Source organism: Mustelus asterias, chromosome 2, assembly GCF_964213995.1.
Source record: "Mustelus asterias chromosome 2, sMusAst1.hap1.1, whole genome shotgun sequence".
NCBI lineage: Eukaryota > Metazoa > Chordata > Chondrichthyes > Carcharhiniformes > Triakidae > Mustelus > Mustelus asterias.
Genome location: NC_135802.1, coordinates 14,783,302 through 14,799,204, shown reverse-complemented (window position 1 = coordinate 14,799,204; position 15,903 = coordinate 14,783,302). Strand labels below are relative to the sequence as shown.

The following is a 15,903-nucleotide window of genomic DNA, read 5'->3' as shown; positions in this document are numbered from 1 at the left end:
CAACAGGTTTATTTGGAATCATGAGCTTTCGGAGCACCGCTCCTTCATCAAGTGTCTGGAGAGGTGGGTTCACAAACATGGCATATATAGACAAAGGCACAATTGCAAGATAATGGTTGGAATGTGAATCTTTACAGGCAATCAAGTCTTTATAGGTACAGACAATGTGAGTGGAGAGAGGGATAATCACAGGTTAAAGAGGTGTGAATTGTGTCAAGCCAGGACAGTTAGTAGAATTTTGCAAGCCCAGGCCGAATGGTGGGGGGTTACATGCAGTGTGATATGAACCCAAGGTCCTGGTTGAGGCCATCCTCATGCGTGCGGAACTTGGCTATCAGTATTTTTAATCACACCACGAACCCTGAAAGCAGCTTGAAGCTTTGCAAATTTAATGGAGGTGGCTTAAGATCATTTTTGAACTTGTTGCCACGTCTGCAGATGGCAGCTGCGGTGCTGGAAGTGAACACGGGAAGAGTTTTAACAACACCAGGTTAAAGTCCGACAGGTTTATTTGGTAGCAAATACCATTAGCTTTCGGAGCGCTGCTCCTTCGTCAGATGGAGGTGCACAGGCAACCTGCTCCACATCACTGACATGCGGTGGCAGGTTGCACGTGCTCCTGGATCAGACTTCCTGGTGTGGAAACCAAGTGATCACCAACAGACGATAAGCAATGCACACCGTAGAGTATTAAATGGGCATTGCTTCTCTGAAAGGAATGCTCACAAGTCCTCCTCCGTCGACCATCTGTTGTACAATGTAGTCAGGTCGCTCATTTGAGCGCAGGACAAGCCCAAAGATTCTGGAGCCAGGGGATTAAAAATTAAGCCTGATTACTCGTATCCAATGTCATGAGGAATCCAACATTGGCAATTTTAGATCTTGCTCTCCTTCCAGGCTCACATCAGCGATAAAGGAGAAACTCAGAAGTCCGGAGCTAATTGCAGCAAATGATGCATCTCTCAAACAACAAGTCGACTAAAAGCCCTTCTAGCTGAAATGCACAGCCTTGTACAGAGATTCTTCTGAGCTTAAAGGCAGCATCATACACTGGTTTAGCAAATGTTTGACATTATTATCATTCTCAAAAGCCATGTGAAGATCACTTTTTGATGGAATAGAAACCCTACAGTGCAGAAGGAGGCCATTCAGCCTATCGAGTCTGCACCGACCACAATCCCACCCAGGCCCTATTCCTATAAACCCGCTTAATTACCCTTCTTATCCCGACACTAGGGTCAATTTACCATGGCCAATCAACCTAACCAGCACATCTTTGGACTGTGGGAGGAAACCGGAGCACCCGGAGGAAATCCATGCAGACACAGGGAGAACGTGCAAACTCTGCACAGACAGTGATCCGAGGCCGGAATCGAACCCGGGTCCCTGGCGCTGTGAGGCAGCAGTGCTAACCACTGTGCCACCCTTGTGAGCACTGTACAAAGCAAAGATGGCTGCGAAACCCAAATGCAATATAAATACGCAACCTGTGTCGGAAATGATCTGAATCACAAAAAAATCACTGCACTTTTGTTTAATGGCTAAGATAGAATCATAGAATGAAAAGGTGCAAAAAGAGGCCGTTCATCCCGTCGACCCAGTGACTGCCCTTTGATAGATTTGATTTGGTTCGACCCACTCGTCTGCCCTTCCCCAGAGTCTGTTGAATATTTTCTTTTCAAGTACTTATCCAATTCGCTTCTTAAAAATTACAACCGAATTGTTTTCCACCACCCTTTCAGGAAGCACATTCTAAATCATAACTCATTGCATAATGAGATTCACCTCATTTTCCTTCTGGTTCACACTGTGCTAATGTGGACATCATGCATGCTCTGACAGAGTCTATCACAAGTAGCTGCTGTTCATGCTCATTAACTTACCAGAAGGGAAAACAATGGCCGAGTGGTATTATCACTGGACTATTAATCCAGAAACTCAGCTAATGTTCTGGGGACCCGGGTTCGAATCCCGCCACGGTAGATGATGGAATTTGAATTCAATTTTAAAAATTGAATCTCCTGTGCCATTGGGTATCAGGATTGGCTACTTTGCAGGAATCTTTTTTTAGGCCTATAAGATCATAAGACATAGGAACAGAATTAGGCCACTCGGCCCATCAAGTCTGCTCCGCTATTCAATCATGGCTGATATTTTTCTCATCCCCATTCTCCTGCCTTTTCTCCATAACCGCTGATCCCCTTATTAACCAAGAACCTATATTTTTTAAAGACACTCAATGACCTGGCCTCCGCAGTCTTCTGCGGCAAAGAGTTCCACAGATTCACCACTCTCTAGCTGAAGAAGTTCCTCATCTCTGTTTTAAAGGATCATCCCTTTAGCCTGAGGTTGTGCCCTCTGGTTCTAGTTTCTCCTACTAGTGGAAACATCCTCTCCACATCCACTCTATCCAGGCCTCACAGTATCCTGTAAGTTTCAATAAGATCCCCCCTCATCCTTCGAGTAACAAGTACAGACCCAGAGTCCTCAACCATTCCTCATACGACAAGTACTTCGTTCCAGGGATCATTCTTGTGAACCTCCTCTGGACCCTTTCCAAGGCCAGCACATCCTTCCTTAGATATGGGGCCCAAAACTGCTCGCAATATTCCAAATGGGGTCTGACCATGATCTGCACAGGCTTGGAGGGCCAAAGGACCTGTTCCTGTGCTGTATAGTGATAGTAAAAGCCATCTGGTTCACTAATGTTCTGTAGGGAAGGAAATCAGACGTCCTTACCTGGTCTGGCCTACATGTGACTCCAGAGCCACAGCAATGTGGTTGACTCTCAATTGCCCTCTGAACGAGGGCAGCTAGCGATGGGCAATAAATGCTGGCCAGCCAGCGATGCCCATGTCCCACGAATGAATAAAAAATTTTTTTTAAAAGACAAGAATGCAACAGTAGAGAAATTGGATATTAGTCCAGTGTTGATAGGGAGGTGTGTCAAGGAAACCTGGAATTACCATGGTTTTTAATCTGAAGCTAAACTTTGGTAATACATAGCAATGTAGCGAGTTAAGCTTTTTGATTTAAAGATTTGTCTGTGCAGGATATAGCACATTTTGCTGCTGGACTGCACTATGAAATATTGAGATGCATATTCACCCAAAATCAGTTTTCACCCAGTTGAGAACGGGAATTCTGGCTTGGAGAACATTAACAACCTAGGGAATGGTACCTTGTCCAGAGTAACAAAGAGAATATTTTTAAAAATGTGTGGGGCCTAAAATAGACAACTGTAAAAAATAAAATTCAAAACAAGATTTACCCCGTCAGTCCGCAGCGAGCTACATCTAATGTCAGTGCAGAACCAAAATTGTACTTAATCATACATTGGCAGGTATTGGTACAAATCCCTCATCATTTGTATCCACATAAACTGTACACAATACTCCACACTGCCCATCAAAGTTAAAGTTTATTTATTAGTCACAAGTAGGCTTACATTAACACTGCAATGAAGTTACTGTGAAAATCCCCTAGTCGCCACACTCCGGCGCCTGTTCGGGTACGCAGAGGGAGAATTTAGCATGGCCAATTCACCTATTCACATCTTTGGAGTGCAGGAGGAAACCGGAGCACCCGGAGGAACCCCACGCAGACACGGGGAGAACGTGCAGACTCCGCACAGACAGTGACCCGAGCCGGGAATCGAACCCGGGTCCCTGGAGCTGTGAGGCAGCAGTGCTGACCACTGTGCCGCCCCCAGTATCTAACACAGATCTTACGTCGGTACATATCTATGTGTACCTTACAGTATATATCTGTCAGTGTCTTTTCATTATATAACTTTGTATACATTAAGTCAGTCAGTCAGCAGTCAGATATGCCATGACAGTGCATATCTGCAGATCATGTCAGTACATATTTATGTGCACCTGAGATCCGTGCATACCACACGTCAGTACATACCCACATGTATTTTATGTCAATACATAACGGCACATAATGTACGTTAATATGTAAGTGGACAGAATGAATATAATGTAATGCGTCTCGTATCAGCATACATCAAGGATTCTGACATGCTTTAACCACCGTTGGCTGCTCTGCTGTCACCTGCTGCCTTCGCTTCCACCTCTTGCTTTTTCTGCTGGTACAGACTCTGCAAGTACTCATCGGGCTCAATCCCACTTTCCTGCAGCTCGGCCATGACTTTCTCCAACCTGTGCAAAGTTCTGGCATTCTGCACTTTCCGTCCGGCCGTGTACCGGGTGAACTCCACAAAGTTCAGCAGCTTGCAGGTGTCTGCCTCACAGAGGTCGTGGCACTGCCTGCTTTTGTCCAAGGCCGGGAAGAAAGTGACTCCCGACATCTTCTCCAGGTCCTGGAGCTCCACTTGATATTCGGACAGCTGGTGGTCAAAGCCAATCGGGCTGTTGGGCACAACAAAGGCCCCCAGAGCCATCAATCCAGACGGCGCACTGCTCTTCTGAGCGAGAATGACTTTGTATAGATGTGTCGGTACAGCAACTTCACTCTGCCCTATCACCTGGGTGCAGAGGGAAACAAGAAATACAATGACCAAATCTGAGCAATCGATGGAAAATCCGACACCACAAATAAAAGGGAAACCCGAGTACTGGGAAACTATAACAAAACAGAGAAAGGCTGGAAATCACAGATAAAGAAAATTTAGCAGTTAAGCCATTGTAGAAGGTAATCACTTATTTTTCCCCTGCTGATCAAACTGCAAACTGTTGCCTTTTATTACTTGACATCAAGTAATTTCTTTAACAAGTGCTGGAAAATCTCAGCAGGCCTGACAGCATCTGTGGAGAGAGAACAGAGCTAAAGTTTCTCAAGTCTACGTCAGAGCTAAAGAGAACTGGGAATGGGATGAGATTTGTGGAGGTTTGGGGAGTGGAGCAATAGGAGCTGGGTAGAGAGCCAGCAATAGGTGGAGGCAAGGGAGAGATGGACAAAGATGTCATGGACAAAAAAAACAAAGGGAATATTATTTCTTTATTTTAACTTGTGATGCACCATCAGGACTCCAGCCAGTGAGTGAAAATAACAGGCTTTTAATCGCAAAGAACTGGAACACACCCCTGTAACTAACCTGGCCCAGACTGAGGCAGGGAGGAGGAACCATCACCTTTATACCTCGTTCAGGTGGAAAGGGAGGAGTCTCAGGTGGAAAGGGAGGAGTCTCAGGTGGAAAGGGAGGAGTCTCGGGCCAGGTGCAGCAGGGGTGTGTCCAGGCACACAACATGTAATTACAATGGGTCACCACAACTTGCCCCATTTTCAATCCTTTGTAACAAGGTACAGGCCATACCTCGGAGCAGACAGCTGAACTGGGACATCCCCGAGGCATTTAGACACGCTGAAACCAAAAGAGTAAACGCTGGAAAATCTCAGCAAGTCTGGCAGCATCTGTAAGGAGAGGAAAGAGCTGATGTTTCCAGTCCAGATGACTCGTTATCAACGCTTTGTCAAAGGGTCATCTGGACTCGAAACATCAGCTCTTTTCTCTCCCTACAGATGCTGCCAGACCTGCTGAGATTTTCCAGCATTTTCTCTTTTGGTTTCAGATTCCAGCATCCGCAGTAATTTGCTTTTATTTAGATATGCTGGCTGTGGTTTTTGCTTGGGACGGTACATTGAGACTCAGGCTGTCAGCTTTTGTCCCGTTTACTTCAATCCACATCGACGTCGCATTTAGGAACCCACTTAATGGGCTCAGAGATGGCGCTCTCCCGAATCAAAGGGTTGTGAGTTCAAGTCCCGCTGAGATTTCAGTACAGAACTGAGTGAGCAGCGCTCTTTAGCAGGTACCATCGTTTGGGTGAACCATGACATCAAGGCTGACTTTGCCCTCTCGGGTGCACTGATCCAAAGGTCATAGAAATCCTTCCTAGTGTCCCGGACAAAATTTACCTCACAACCTACAGCATTTAAACAGTAACATCATAACCATGACATTGAATTGGCGAAAACCAAAGTCCGAAAGAAATATTGTGCGAGACTCAAGTTTGAGGCAAAGGAGTGGAGGATTGAAAACAGAAATGAGGAGGAATTGCTTCACTCAAAGGGCCGTGAATCTGTGGAATTCCTACTCCAGAGTGCAGTGGACACCAGAACATTAAATACATTTAAGGAGATAGATAGGTTTTTATTTAGTAGTGGGATGAAGGGGAGGAAGATGGAGGTCAGACTGAGTTGAGATCCGCCATCATTGTATTGAATGGCAGGGCAGCTTTGAGGGGCTGAATGGCCGACTGCTGCTCCTAGTTCTCAGGATCACCACCACCTTCGCAAGGGCAATTGAAGATGGGCAATAAATGCTGGCCCGGCCTATATCACATGAAAGAAACCTTCAAAAATGACCAAAGCTTTAGGCAAAGCGATAGATTTTAAGGAGCATCTTAAAGAAAGAACGTTTGGTAAAGAGGCAGAGGTTTAGGAAGGTATTCCAGAGCTTGGGGCATACATAACTGAAAACACAGCCATCAATGATGGAGCAATTTAAACTAGACACTCACAAGAAGCCAGAATTAGAACAGCACAGAAATCTCAGAGGCTTGTGGGGCCAGAGGAGATTCGAGAGCTGGGGAGCAGCTCGGCCATGCACAGGTCGGCGAACAAGGATCAGGATTTAAAAATCGAGACGCTTCTTGGCTGGGAGTGAGTGTAGGTCAGCGAGCAGCGGGGTGATAGAGCAACAGGATTTGGTGTGAGTTAAGACACGAACAGCAGAGGTTTGAATGATCTCACGTTTACGAGGGTAGAAAATGGAGATCAGCTAACAGTGCGCAGGAATAATGACGTCTAGAGGTAATGAAGGTGTGAATGAGGGGGTAATGAAGGTGTGAATGAGGGGGTAATGAAGGTGTGAATGAGGGGTAATGAAGGTGTGAATGAGGGGGTAATGAGGTGTGAATGAGGGGGTAATGAAGGTGTGAATGAGGGGGTAATGAGGTGTGAATGAGGGGGTAATGAAGGTGTGAATGAGGGGGTAATGAAGGTGTGAATGAGGGGGTAATGAAGGTGTGAATGAGGGGGTAATGAAGGTGTGAATGAGGGGGTAATGAAGGTGTGAATGAGGGGGTAATGAGGTGTGAACGAGGGGGTAATGAAGGTGTGAATGAGGGGGTAATGAAGGTGTGAATGAGGGGTAATGAAGGTGTGAATGAGGGGGTAATGAGGTGTGAATGAGGGGGTAATGAAGGTGTGAATGAGGGGGTAATGAGGTGTGAATGAGGGGGTAATGAAGGTGTGAATGAGTGGGTAATGAGGTGTGAATGAGGGGATAATGAAGGTGTGAATGAGGGGGTAATGAAGGTGTGAATGAGGGGGTAATAAGGTGTGAATGAGAGTTTCAGCAGTGGATGAGCCTAGATGGGTGAGGATGGGCTGTGTTAGAGACAGAAGTACGCAGTCTGAGTGATGGCGTGAATATGAGGTCAGAAGCTCACCTCAGATGACACCAAGACTGCAAAGAGATTGGCGTAATCTAAGACTGCTGCCAAGGGGAGGGATGGAGTCGTAGCTACAAAACTGGAGTTTAAAAGCGAGAACCTAAAACAGGGAAGTTGCAAAGTATGGTCTGTAAACCCTTACTATCTGGCCCATGAAGCCACCGTTCAGCTCCCAACCCCCATAGACTAGTTTCTAAGTGCATTTGCTCACAAGTGAGAATGTCCTCTCCTGTGCCCAATTTCTGGGATGAGACTTGCCAGTCAGTGCCATACTGGGTCAGTCTAATGTCCACATTAGAAACAGGAGTAGGGCATTTAATCCGTGTCACCATTCAATGAGATTGTAGTTGATCTAACTCCATATACCTGTTGTTGCCTCATATTCTTAGTACCTAGGGTTAATAAAAAAAAAATCCATTTGTTTTAAAATTAACAATTGATGTAGCATCATCAAATGATGCTACATTCAGAGCAGGAAAAGAGATTTTCCCTGCATTAGTGTGGCTGGACAGTCAGTGCTAAACGACGCTACCTGTCCTTCGTTAGGAGCAGTTCAGAGATGGTTACTAGACTAATACCAGGAATAGTTGGAGAGCTTAGTTTTGCATCAACTAGAGTTTAGAAAAATAAGAGGTGACTTGATCGAAACCTTTAAGATCCTGAAACCATGATCACTGTTTAAAAATAAGGGGTTGCTCATTTAAGACAGAGAGGAGGAAAATAGTTTTCTCTCAGAGGGTCAAGAGTCTCTGGAACTTTCTTCCTCAAAAGGCAGTGGAAGCAGAGTCTTTGAATATTGTTAAGACAGAGCTAGATAGATTCTTGATTAACAAAGGGGTGAAAGGTTTTCAGGGGAAGGCAGGAATGTGAGCCTGAGGTTACAATCAGATCAATTATCTTATTAAATGGGGGGAACAGGCTCGAGGGGCCGAGTGGCCTACTCCTGCTCTTAATTCGTAAGTTCATAGAATCCTCAATCACTATTTAATTGTCCAAAGGAAAGCTTCTATTTCTCACTTCAAGTAGGAGGCAGAGAGAGTTAGACAGCGACAAGGCACACTGCTTTCTGATGCTATTACATGTGCAATTTGAGCTGATCCTAATGACAGCTAGATAGATTTGATAATCAGATTACTTATGCTGCATTGAGGAGAGGCTTATGGCTGGTAATTTTGTCTTTACATCAGTCTAATTATTCAGTTAAATGGCATTTCAATTTATATCAACTCACACTATGTAACAGGAGATGACAGCAGGTAGCCTCCAGATGAGTCTGGCTTTGCTGGTACAGAAACCAACTACAGCATTAATAATTGCTGAGCTGTCAAATTTGATACAGCGGGTAGTGTTGCTGCCTCACAGCGCCAGGGACCCAGTCCAATTCCGGCCTCGGATAACTGTCTGTCTGGAATCTGCAAGTTCTCCCCCGTGTCTGGGTGGGTTTTCTCCGGGTGCTCTGGTTACCTCCCACACTCCAAAGATGTGCAAATTAGGTGGATTGGCCATGCTAAAATTGCCCCTTAGTTTCACACAAATGTGTAGGTTAAGTGGATTAGCCATGGTAGATGTCTGTGGTACAGGGATGGGTGGGAGGGTGGTGGCATTGGGTAAGATGCTCTTTCAGACAGTTAGTGCAGACTTGACGGGCTGAATGGCCTCTTTCTGCACTGCAGGGCTTATGTGGTTGTATGGTTTCCTTCAACCAAAAAACGTAGCTTAGTTCAAAACACAAAGCAACGTTGCAACAGGAAGACACACGGTTGAGATGTTTAGAAAGTAAATGTAAAACACTAACATGACTAATCTCTGTAGCTAAAACAAGGGAACCATTGCAGGTTTGTTCATGCCGATATTGTATCCTATCATTAATTAAATCTAAATGATTAGTTTGCCTTCTTTATGGTACCGATATAACTCAGAAAACTGAGATGATGGGCGGGATTTTCCACATCTCCCGCTGCCCATCCTTGGCCAGCAGTGGGATCCTGCCACTGTCAATGGGGTTTTCCATTCTATGCGGCAGGGCTCCTCTGTCGGCTGGACCGGAAGATCCTGCCGGTGAGAATGGCTGGAAAATTTCAGCCTATTTTCTTCAAATTTACTGTGACCAAATGTGAACCATCTGCAATGTTACCTTAAATTATTTAGTTATCCATGACCCATCACTGTCTCTGCCCCTGGTCTCAGTCCCGCATCACCTGGAGCCAAGGTTCCAACAGGTGAAGGTGACACAAACCCAAGCCTCAAAGAGCTTCTGGATTCGCTACCAATAAATAAAAGAATGTAATGATTGTTGGAAAATGGCAATCACATCATGTCAAATGGCTGTAAATAGGTGACATGGTGATATAATTGGACAAGTAATCTAAAGGCCCAAACTGTGCTGGATCCTTAGCGCTGTCTTTAGATACAACGGTAGTAGCGATTGTTACAAATAAAGAGAATAATAACAAACAATGAACGAGAACGCAACAGAAACAAAGAGAAGATGAGCAAGGGAATGACAGTCTGGGATTGAGCAAAGTGCCAAGCCAAGCTGAAAGGAAAGTCAAGATGACTTTTAGTATCGGAGGGTAAATTCTAAAATCAGCAGAACTGGGTTGGGAAAAGGCAAGCTAATTCCAAATTTTATTTGTTCAAGTCTACAAAACCTGCAGTGAACAGTGGCCAACTCCAATTGGCCAGAATGTTTCAAGTTTCAAGTTTATTTATTTACTAGTGTCACAAGTAGGCTTACATTAACACTGCAGTGAAGTTACTGTGAAAATCCCCTAGTCACCACACTCTGGTGCCTGTTCGCGTAACACTGAGGGAGAATTTAGCACGGCTAATGCACCCTAACCAGCACGTCTTTTGGACTGTGTCAATGTAAAACATGGCTGCTGCCACTAGGCTTCATGGTAAAACTTGCTAGCATTCACCCAGGTTGCTAGTTCAACTCCTATTGATTCAATTATAACGTTAATGCAAAACTGTCTAGGGAGAAGACAACAAATAAGAAGCAGCAAGGACTGGCTGGTAGTCAAGAGCTTACAATGCAAAATGTTCTCACTTCTTTAGTCCGCTCTGATAATAGCAGACTGGTAATGATTCAGAATCCATCTGGGTAGGATTATTTTTCTTTTCAATTGGTTGTTCCAAACATTATGATTGAACAGCCTCACTTTGTAACATTAACTCAGGAAGCCACGCTGAGCCAGGTAGCATGGAGAGTACAAGTTGGTATGAGATGCCATAGAGACGCAGAGGGACCTGGGTGTGCAAGTCCACAGATCTTTGAAGGTGACGTCACAGGTGGAGAAGGTGGTGAAGAAGGCATATGGCATGCTTGCCTTTATAGGACGGGGCATAGAGTATAAAAGTTGGGGTCTGATGTTGCAGATGTATAGAACGTTGGTTCGGCCGTATTTGGAATACTGCGTCCAGTTCTGGTCGCCACACTACCAGAAGGACGTGGAGGCTTTGGAGAGAGTACAGAGGAGGTTTACCAGGATGTTGCCTGGTATGGAGGGGCTTGGTTATGAGGAGAGATTGGGGAAACTGGGGTTGTTCTCCTTGGAAAGACGGAGGATGAGGGGAGACTTTATAGAGGTGTATAAAATTGTGAAAGGCATAGATAGGGTGAACGGTGGGAAGCTTTTCCCCCGGGTCGGTGGTGACGTTCACGAGGGGTCATAGGTTCAAGGTGAAGGGGGGGAGGTTTAACACAGATATCAGAAGGACATATTTCACACAGAGGGTTGTGGGGGCCTGGAATGTGTTGCCGGGCAAGGTGGTGGAGGCGGACACACTGGGAACGTTTAAGACTTATCTAGACAGCTATATGAACGGAGTGGGAATGGAGGGATACAAAAGAGTGGTCAAGTTTGGACCAGGGAGCAGCGCGGGCTAATTGTTCCTTGTTTCTCGTGGAAGTGGAAATGACTAGGGTTGGGAAGCATTTTCCGATCAGGGCCATTGTGATCTCCTGGACTCGTTTCGATCGCCTCAGGGGGTCGGAGAGGAATTTCCCAGATTTTTTTTTCCCCATATTGGCCCTGGGGTTTTTCACTCTGGGTTTTCGCCTCTCCCTGGAGATCACATGGTCTGGAATGGGGGGGTGGGGGTGAGTTAATAGGTTGTAATGAACAAAGCATCGTAGCTGTAGGGGACAGCTCGGTGGATAGGATATTGGTATGTAGATAGGCTGGAAAATTGGGCGGGGATCCTGGATTCAGGATTCAATCCTGGACCGGGGAGAAGCGCGGGCTTGGAGGGCCGAAGGGCCTGTTCCTGTGCTGTATTGTTCTTTGTTGTTCTTTGAGATGACTTGGACGATGGCACAGTGGTCAGCTCTGCTGCCTCACAGCACCAGGGACCTGGGTTTGATTCCTGGCTTGGGTCTCTGTCTGTGTGGAGTTTGCACTTTCTCCCCGTGTCTGCGTGGGTTTCCTCCGGGTGCCTTCCACAGTCCAAAAGACGTGCTGGTTAGATTCATTGGCCATGCTAAATTCTCCCTCAGTGTACCCGAGAACAGGCGCCAGAGTGTGGCGACTAGGGGATTTTCACAGTAACTTCACTGCAGTGTTAATGGAAGGCTACTTGTGACACTAATAAATAAATAAAGAGTGTACATGTATAACCAGCTTCTCCCACCAACCGCAATAGGCAGATTCACTAAAAGGTCATCAGTGTTTTCTGGTCTCACAATCAGAGAGAAACACGAGCGTATTCACAGCATTCATCTGGAACTGAGACCTTTAAAAAAGGCCTTGACACTGACTTGGGAACAGGAGTTGACCATTCAGCCCATTGTGTTTGCTGTGTCAGTCAATCAGATTGTGCTGATGCTGATCCTAACTCCATTTAACCACCTTGGCCCCAAATCCCTTATCACCCTTCCCCATCAACAGATTTCACAACTCATGTGTACAATCGGAAAACAGAATTCAGGCTCCCAATTACTCGGAGCATCCTGGACACAGCATCACTCACACTCCTACAATAGAATTAACCTGAAACCTCATTGATATAATATTGATTTTCAAATGTTGTTCTATAACACAGTGATGATTGTGTACATTGTGTGTGTTAAACGTCAATGTAAAATATCACCGTTGTATATACGGCACTGCTTACCATCCCAGTTATTGTCGATCTATCTTTGATTATCCCATGAAACTAACATTGACCAGATGTATCAGATTGTAACTATATCCAGCAACCTCCTTCAATGTCAACAACAACTATCATTGCTGCCTTCACGTTAAACAGAAGTAGCACAGGATTCAGAGCTTGGGTATTATCGTCTTCAAAAACCTGGATTGATATAGCCACTTAATGTCATATAACAACCCAAAGTGCTTCACAGGAGCATTATAACACAACATTTCATTCCGAGCCACCAAAGGAGATATTTTAGTTTATTTATTAGTCACAAGTGGGCTTACATTAACACTGCAATGAAGTTACTGTGATATCCCCTAGTCGCCACACTGTGGCACCTGTTCGGGTACACTGAGGGAGAATTTAGCATGGGCAATTCACCGAACCAGTACATCTTTCGGACTGTGGGAGGAAACCGGAGCACCCGGAGGAAACCCATGCAGACACGGGGAGAACGTGCAGACTCCACACAGACAGCGACCCAAGCCGGGAATCGAGCCCGGGTCCCTGGCGCTGTGAGGCAGCAGTGCAAACCACTGTTGCTAAAAGTTTTGAGAGGAGGAGATTATCTGAGAGGGTAATAAAAACAAAGTATAGGGCTGAAAATGGTCAGGAGGCTGGGTGAGAGAAAATGTTTTGTGTCAAAGAACAAGAACAACAAAGAACAAAGAACAATACAGCACAGGAACAGGCCCTTCGGCCCTCCAAGCCCGCGCCGCTCCCCGGTCCAGGATTGAATCCTGAATCCAGGATCCCCGCCCAATTTTCCAGCCTATCTACATACCAATATCCTATCCACCGAGCTGTCCCCCACAGCTACGATGCTTTGTTCATTACAACCTATTAACTCACCCCCACCCCCCCATTCCAGACCATGTGATCTCCAGGGAGAGGCGAAAACCCAGAGTGAAAAACCCCAGGGCCAATATGGGGAAAAAAAAATCTGGGAAATTCCTCTCCGACCCCCTGAGGCGATCGAAACGAGTCCAGGAGATCACAATGGCCCTGATCGGAAAATGCTTCCCAACCCTAGTCATTTCCACTTCCACGAGAAACAAGGAACAATTAGCCCGCGCCGCTCCCTGGTCCAAACTAGACCACTCTTTTGTATCCCTCCATTCCCACTCCGTTCATATAGCTGTCTAGATAAGTCTTAAACGTTCCCAGTGTGTCCGCCTCCACCACCTTGCCCGGCAACACATTCCAGGCGCCCACGACCCTCTGTGTGAAATATGTCCTTCTGATATCTGTGTTAAACCTTCCCCCCTTCACCTTGAACCTATGACCCCTCGTGAACGTCACCACCGACCCGGGGAAAAGTTTCCCACCGTTCACCCTATCTATGCCTTTCATAATTTTATACACCTCTATTAAGTCTCCCCTCATCCTCCGTCTTTCCGAGGAGAACAACCCCAGTTTCCCCAATCTCTCCTCATAACCAAGCCCCTCCATACCAGGCAACATCCTGGTAAACCTCCTCTGTACTCTCTCCAAAGCCTCCACGTCCTTCTGGTAGTGTGGCGACCAGAACTGGACGCAGTATTCCAAATGCGGCCGAACCAACGTTCTATACATCTGCAACATCAGACCCCAACTTTTATACTCTATGCCCCGTCCTATAAAGGCAAGCATGCCATATGCCTTCTTCACCACCTTCTCCACCTGTGACGTCACCTTCAAAGATCTGTGGACTTGCACACCCAGGTCCCTCTGCGTCTCTACACCCTTTATGGTTCTTCCATTTATCGTGTAGCTCCTCCTTACATTATTCCCACCAAAATGCATCACTTCGCATTTATCAGGATTGAACTCCATCTGCCATTTCCTTGCCCAAATTTCCAGCCTATCTATATCCTTCTGTAGCCTCTGACAATGTTCCTCACTATCTGCAAGTCCTGCCAGTTTTGTGTCGTCCGCAAACTTACTGATCACCCCAGTTACTCCTTCTTCCAGATCATTTATATAAATCACAAACAGCAGAGGTCCCAATACAGAGCCCTGCGGTACACCACTAGTCACAGGCCTCCAGCCGGAAAAAGACCCTTCCACTACCACCCTCTGTCTTCTATGACCAAGCCAGTTCTCCACCCATCTAGCCACCTCCCCCTTTATCCCATGGGATCCAACCTTTTTCACTAGCCTACCATGAGGGACTTTGTCAAACGCTTTACTAAAGTCCATATAGACAACATCCACGGCCCTTCCTTCGTCAACCATTTTGGTCACTTCTTCAAAAAACACCACCAGGTTAGTGAGGCATGACCTCCCTCTCACAAAACCATGTTGACTATCGTTAATGAGTTTATTCCTTTCTAAATGCGCATACATCCTATCTTTAAGAATCTTCTCCAACAACTTCCCCACCACGGACGTCAAGCTCACCGGCCTATAATTACCCGGGTTATCCTTCCTACCCTTCTTAAATAACGGGACCACATTGGCTATCCTCCAATCCTCTGGGACCTCACCTGTGTCCAGTGACGAGACAAAGATTTGCGTCAGAGGCCCAACGATTTCACCTCTCGTCTCCCTGAGCAGCCTTGGATAGATTCCATCAGGCCCTGGGGATTTGTCAGTCTTTATATTCTCTAACAAACCTAACACTTCCTCCTTTGTAATGGAGATTTTCTCCAACGGTTCAACACTCCCCTCCGAGACACTCCCAGTCAACACATCCCTCTCCTTTGTGAATACCGACGCAAAGTATTCATTTAGGATCTCCCCTACCTCTTTGGGCTCCAAGCATAAGTCCCCACTTTTGTCCCTGAGAGGTCCGATTTTTTCCCTAACAACCCTTTTGTTCCTAACGTATGAATAAAATGCCTTGGGATTCTCCTTAATCCTGTCTGCCAAGAACATTTCGTGACCCCTTTTTGCTCTTCTAATTCCCCGTTTGAGTATTTTCCTACTTTCATTGTACTCCTCCAGAGCTCCCTCCGTTTTTAGCTGATTGGACCTAACATACGCCTCTCTTTTCCTTTTGACCAGTCCCTCAATTTCCCTGGTTATCCACGGTTCCCTAATCCTACCCTTCCTATCCTTCTTTTTTACAGGCACATGCTTGTCCTGTAGCCCTAACAACCGTTCCTTAAAAGACTGCCACATACCAGATGTGGATTTACCCTCAAACAGCCTCTCCCAATCAAGAGCTGCCAATTTCTGCCTGATCCCAATAAAGTTAGCCTTCCCCCAATCCAACACCTTACCCTTGGGACACCACTCATCCTTTTCCATCACTATCCTAAAGCTAACAGAATTGTGGTCACTATTTGCCACATGTTCCCCAACCAAAACTTTGAAGACCTGACCGGGCTCATTCCCCAGTACCAGG

At 45.9% G+C, this 15,903-nt stretch overlaps 1 protein-coding gene across 1 annotated transcript in view; it reads right to left on the bottom strand.

Annotated features, from left to right (window-relative positions):
* Positions 1-15,903, bottom strand: part of exog (exo/endonuclease G) — a 40,964-nt gene continuing 25,061 nt past the window's right edge. Inside the window, exon 6 of the mRNA XM_078231646.1 lies at positions 1-4,495. Coding sequence (XP_078087772.1) covers positions 4,034-4,495 — 462 coding nt within the window. The 3' untranslated portion in view covers positions 1-4,033. The remainder of the gene's footprint in view (positions 4,496-15,903) is intronic.